The sequence below is a fragment of the Penaeus chinensis genome, chromosome 40 (assembly GCF_019202785.1).
Source record: "Penaeus chinensis breed Huanghai No. 1 chromosome 40, ASM1920278v2, whole genome shotgun sequence".
NCBI lineage: Eukaryota > Metazoa > Arthropoda > Malacostraca > Decapoda > Penaeidae > Penaeus > Penaeus chinensis.
Window position 1 is genome coordinate 25,611,848 of NC_061858.1, and position 6,344 is coordinate 25,618,191.

Sequence of the window (6,344 nt, forward strand, 5' to 3'; positions counted from 1 at the left end):
GCCAGGGAAAATGCTGTGCTCATTCTTTATCTTTATAAAATGTTTCTGCACATAGATGGCTCTGCTAGTGCTTAGTCTCAAAGGAGTCAATTGGTAGACCTTGTGACCTTACCTGATTTCACCTCTCCTTGAATTGGTGGTATTTTTTACTAATGCTATGAGTACTTATGGTGTTTTTATTATAAATAATATAATTACTATAATGTTGAACATTAGTAACAGCCAAATAAGATAATGTAAAATATTTTAGCAAATAATAAAGGAAAAGGGTGAACGGGCAAGACGGGCAGTACTGGTAATTGGCTCATTGATGACTTAGTATAAGTGCAGCCATCTGTGTAAAACCAATTAAACAAGTAAACTTGCAGTGGGCATGGCATGTACATACCATGCCCATCAGCACTGAATCAGTTGAGGTAAAGGCTGAGGTTCGGGGTAAGGGTGATGACTCGCATTGGCCTCAATCTCTGCCTCGTAAGCCTCCCCACGGCGACAACAACAAAGGATGGGGAGAGGAAGTGGGGGGCTAATGATCTTAGGTGATGATTTTCAATCAATAAATACATAAAAAAGATGATTCAGCACTCTTAATTTCTGAAATTGCTATTACATTCTAGAGCTCCTGTATCAACCTAGTTTTAACGTTCTCCATACCCATTACCTACATGACTGATATTTTGAAGTTCTATACATTTGCACTTAAAAATAATGCACAGAGGCACACTACTCCACAACAATTTTTAAAAATAATAGCAGTAATTATGCATATCCTCTATATTGGAAAATAAAAAGATCATTATATTTGGCATTTTATTTTCAAGATGACTCTTTGGTAACCTTTGAACTAAGGAACACTGGGGAGAATGCTTAATATAAGAGAATAATGCCTCTCAAAATAGTTCTGGAAAGATAGCTCCTCTGTTGAGAGATTCTACAAAGTTTCCATCTGAACTTACTTCCTTGTCTATCTTAATATCCAGAAGTAAATAAACTTTCGGTTACCCACGAATCTTCTTTCCAATTATAAACATTCTTATTTACTGATGCTCCAGTAAAGAAGCTTAATTTGCACTAATCTGATTTTAAATGGTCTAACTCACTCAATGATTACATTCAATATGGCTTCTATTTCAGTGGAATACATTTCATAAATGTAGTTTGACAGTAAAATATTGTAATCCTATAATGGTCATAGTCTGAAGCATTGCAATAACTTGTCCCGTTAATTTGTGTTGGACAAATTGTGGCACAACAGATGTGCTATTACATTAAGTAGGGCAAATATTGCATTTTCACCTTTGTATACAAATGAGACCCCACATAAACCATATCTCTAGAGTACAAAAATAAAATTTACTTTCAATCTTGCTTGTCATGAACTTTGCAAATTGCACGCATTCTAGATACCACATTCCAAACAAGACTAAATATTCTCACAATGGTCACCTCATATCATTAAACAGGGGGGGAATCCATGTAGTAAACATCTTCAATTCTTACTGGCTTGTGAAAATATGATGATGTAAAAGTAATTTATATATCTTCATTACAAATAAATGTTTTTCATGCAAAGTAGACTCCTCTATGTCACTGGTATAATCCACTGACATGTCGTTTGCGTGATGTGGACTCCAACAGTATATGGTACAGCTTTAAATTTTTTTTGCTCTCTCTCTCATGAATGAGCTGTTTTCTTCCAAATTATTGGGTACTCACTGCATAAAAGTGGATTAATATACAACTGATATATACATAAAATTTGGTATATATATATGTCCGTTTGCAGTTTTGGTGGACAAGGTTGGCTGCACTGACTCAGACTAAAATTAGTCACATTTCACTAAAACAAACAAATGAAATGGTGGAATTAGGGTTATAGAAGATGAAAGGAGGAAATAAGCAAGTCTGTGGCACTCAACAAAAATAAATTCACTGTTCATATGGACATTGTTTTGCACATTTATAAATACCGGTACTACTTAAAATTACAACACCAGTCTTGAATATTCATCATTTTCGTTGCTGGCTATGGAATTTGAAGTTATCATTGAAAGAGCGCTACCATAAGTTTGTGTTTCTCCTGAGTATAGACATCAATCTTCGGGTTAGGTCTGGAAGAGAAAGACACAGTATTAGTCAGTCATCAAGGTGTAAGTTGAAGTAATGTGAATATTTTACTATATGAACTCATATATGGCTCATGAACATGAGAACTACTTTCGGCACTGATGTAAAAAAAAAAAAAAAAAAAAAAAAAAAAAATAATATATAGAAAAGTTTACATAGAAAAGTAAAGGATGCTTGAAAGGTAATGCAATCAAATTCAAAATGGAAAATATCGTTGTTTGGAGAATATATTCATATTACACTGCTCTCCAGTGGCAAACACATACAATTACTGCTATCACATATTTTATGGTAATGTCAAAAAATTAAAAGTTCCTCAACTTACTTGGACAGGAAAAGCTGCAACGTGCTCTTTGTCTGCTCTGGGAAAAGGGGTGACGACACAATCATAGCCAAGACAATCAGGCATCCTTTAAGGTCCCATTCTAATTTGAACTTCTTATCCTGTGTACAAGCAAGCAGAATCAGCATATTTAGGAAAAGCAATATCATTTTTAAACAAATTTAAATGGTGTTCTTTAAATTTTAGCATAGTGTTTGTACAGGTTGACCTCCACTAAATCTGCTACCTGTAATTCCATTCCTTAACTAATCCAGCACCGGCTCTTCAAAACAGAAAAATGCTAAAGTTTATTGCAGAAGTCAATGCATATGAGTATGCCTTTCCCCTACTCTGTAAGCTTTTTTGCTGCAGCATATGGAATCTTGTTAGGAAATGAGGGGAGAGAAAGAGACTTAAAGAGTACTTTTAAGGGGCTAGTGGTAGCAAGTTATAGTGGGTAATTCGTATTCGTTTTGATTTGCTAAATTCCAAACAGATACATGCCCTTCTGCAAGTATTTAAAACCAATTCAATAACTCAACAAGCCCTGCTTAATCAAAATGTCTTAAAATTCTTTCAGAAGTTCAGACTATAACTCTCTCATAATCTGAGCACTTTACTGCTTAAACAGAAGGGTAAGGTATAAATATTCCAGAGAATAAACATTTTGAGTGATTGTATAAGACATCAAATGAAATGTGGTATAAACAGACTAAACTTGTGTAGTAATTCATACAAATACATTCAAAGTTTAATTGCTTTTTATTAGGTTTCTATTCCTTTATTATCCAACTCTTACCAATTCACTATAACTTACAAGCATAATTTGCTACTTTTTGGAGATGATCGTTCTATGATTCTTTTTTTCCCCCACAAACCCAGCTCACTTCTTCCCAATGATACCATATTACTAATGGTTGATTTGAGCTAAACAAAATTATTACTAAGGCATTTTGAATAATATGAAACTTTTGTCAGTACATGTAAGTCTACTGTATTACTCTAACATACATGTAAAGATGCTCCTCACTATTTAGACTTGCTTCCACTGCCACTTCACAAACACATACATTATCCCAATACCTGGGATACCTGCCCACTGGGAGTTTAGTTTAGTTTATTGTCTTTACACATAGATAGTTCCACAAGTGCTTACTCACCAAGGTTTCAATTACTGATACTACTTATCTCACCTGCTTACCCTTTGCTTGATTTTCTGGAATATTCTTAAATTATTTTGTAATTGATAATGTTAATAACACTGCAATAATTATAATGTCTATAATAATAACAGCATTGGTGTTAATAGTATTAGCATAAACACACACACACACACACACACACACACACACACACACACACACACACACACACACACACACACACACACACACATACACAAACAAACACACAAACACACAAAAACACACACAAACATACACATACACACACACTAACACACACATACACACACAAAAACACATACACACACACACACACACACACAAAAAAAAAAACACACACACACACACAAAAAAAAACACACACACACAAAAACACACACACAAAAACACACACACACACACACACACACACACACACACACACACACACACACACACACACACACACACACACACACACACACACACACAAAAACACACACACAAAAACACACACACACACACACACACACACACACACACACACACACACACACACACACACACACAAAAACACACACACACACACACACACACACACACACAAAAACACACACACACACACACACACACACACACACAAAAACACACACACAAAAACACACACACATACACACACAAAAACACACACACATACACACACAAAAACACACAAAAACACACACACACAAAAAGAGAAATCAGAAACCAGGGCTACTTATTGACTCATTGGTGAATGAGCACTTATGGAGCCATCTATGTGGAAGCACATGATACAAAATACTAAATTGAACATTACACGTTCCCAGTTACACTAACACATAAGAGAGAGTAATCCTATTATTTGCTTTTACAGAAAAGAACAAACATATTCACAAAAGTCTAGCTTACATAAAAAATTAACATCTACACAATATAATAAACTTACCTCACATTTAATGAGTCCTAAATGTACCAAAAGACTGTTTGTTGCAAGGGAGAGTGAATCACTTTTCTGGGCTGCTGTAAATGCTGCCTTAGCCAGCTGTTCTGTGGCAGCATTTACCGCTGTCTGAACCTAAGTTCGTGGTTCAAGGTAAAGGGAGTTCATAATTAATCTCTGAAGAGTATATTCACTGAATACTCCATAACAATGTTTAATTTCTAGGCATAAATGTTTAAATTATAAATTTGTCAAACTCTAAAGTAAACAAGGAGCTGGAGGCATTTTTTTTTTTTTTCTTAGATTTAAGAGACTGATATAAACATACCTCTACATTGTTAGTTGTGGCAATCGATCCAGTTCGCATGAAGATCTTCAAGCAGAAGTTGATAAAGGCTTCTTCACTTCCTTCTGCCAATCTTTTAGCTTCTTCAACCAACTGAGAAGGACCAGAGTTCCCCAAACCAAGAAGTCTGGCAGCTGTTGGCTGCTCACAAAACTCCTCTACAGTACACTGCAAAATTCATGCCCCAAGACACCACTATTCATGTACTTCCTCACTTAAATATTTTCAAGCATTCATAATTCAATTACATGTTAACTGTCTGTAAATGAAAAAGCTCACCCTCTGTGATCACTTATTCTTCAGAAGAACATTATGCATTCATAGCCTTGAATATTTTGAATTAAAATATGTAGCTATTCATCTTTCCTGGTTAAAACCTTTGAAAACAATGACTCTAACCATAGCAGTCTAATGTGACGGCCTGTCTGCTGACTGACTCACATTTACAATATTTTGCTTCAATATATGGCAAGAAGATTTACCTTAACAGGACTGACAACAGACTCCACATGCTTCAGAGGGCTCACTCCAGATCCAGGGACCTGTGTAACCTCCTCTTCATCTTCTTCTTCTTCTTCATCCTCATCTTCATCCTCATCCTCATCCTCATCCTCTTCGTCCTCATCATCATCATCATCTTCCTCTTCCTCACTGTCTGGATCCTCATCATCCTCAAGGGAGTCAAGGGCCTCCAATTGACCCAAGTCGTTCAAAAGACTAATGAGCATTTCCCGTCCGTCCTCACCTGTGCAGGAGGAGTGTACATCATTTGAGTATCATTTATGCTAAGAATATAAAACCTCACCTGTCAGAATACAAAGAACAAAATGCTGGAGAACACAAAGACATTACTTAACAATTCAGCTATTGAATTAATTATTCCAAGAATAAATTTTTAATATTGGAGAGTCACTCACCAAACTGATTGCAGTCCAGCATGAGCTTGTCCAAGTTCTCTTTATCTGCCATGGCTTCAGCTATTGCCAATCCACCTTTGATGTTAATCTCGTTACTGTCCAAGAACAGCTCCTGCAACAGAACAGGTCCTTTTCAGTCCAGAATATATATACATAAACATATATACATCGATCACATACGTATAAGTGTATTTTGCATGTATGAGACTCATGGCCTTTGACCTACCCTCAGATTCTTGTGTCCTGAAGTTAAGGCTTTGGCAATCATCTTGGCTCCTGCTGTTTTAATGAGGCAATCTCCAAAATTGATCACTTCTAAGTTCTGCATCATTGGCAATTTGTCTGCCATCGCCTGAGCACCCTTGGGGGTAAATGTGCTGAAAGAATAAACATCAACTTAAAAATTAATGACACACATAGCTACACATTATAATCAACTTCTATAACACCTTAAACAGATATACAAAAGTCGTACTGACAAACTCACTTGTCATTGAGGTTAACTACC

At 35.9% G+C, this 6,344-nt stretch overlaps 1 protein-coding gene across 1 annotated transcript in view; it reads right to left on the reverse strand.

Annotated features, from left to right (window-relative positions):
* Nucleotides 1–796: 796 nt before the first annotated feature.
* Nucleotides 797–6,344, reverse strand: part of LOC125047023 (ran GTPase-activating protein 1-like) — a 12,796-nt gene continuing 7,248 nt past the window's right edge. The window contains exons 5-12 of the mRNA XM_047645048.1: nucleotides 6,324–6,344; nucleotides 6,063–6,213; nucleotides 5,837–5,948; nucleotides 5,402–5,664; nucleotides 4,902–5,087; nucleotides 4,580–4,708; nucleotides 2,453–2,571; nucleotides 797–2,111 (exon numbers count right to left, since the gene is read on the reverse strand). The exon at nucleotides 6,324–6,344 is cut by the window's right edge and continues 167 nt beyond it. Of these exons, the coding sequence (XP_047501004.1) occupies nucleotides 2,045–2,111; nucleotides 2,453–2,571; nucleotides 4,580–4,708; nucleotides 4,902–5,087; nucleotides 5,402–5,664; nucleotides 5,837–5,948; nucleotides 6,063–6,213; nucleotides 6,324–6,344 (1,048 nt within the window). The 3' untranslated portion in view covers nucleotides 797–2,044. The remainder of the gene's footprint in view (nucleotides 2,112–2,452; nucleotides 2,572–4,579; nucleotides 4,709–4,901; nucleotides 5,088–5,401; nucleotides 5,665–5,836; nucleotides 5,949–6,062; nucleotides 6,214–6,323) is intronic.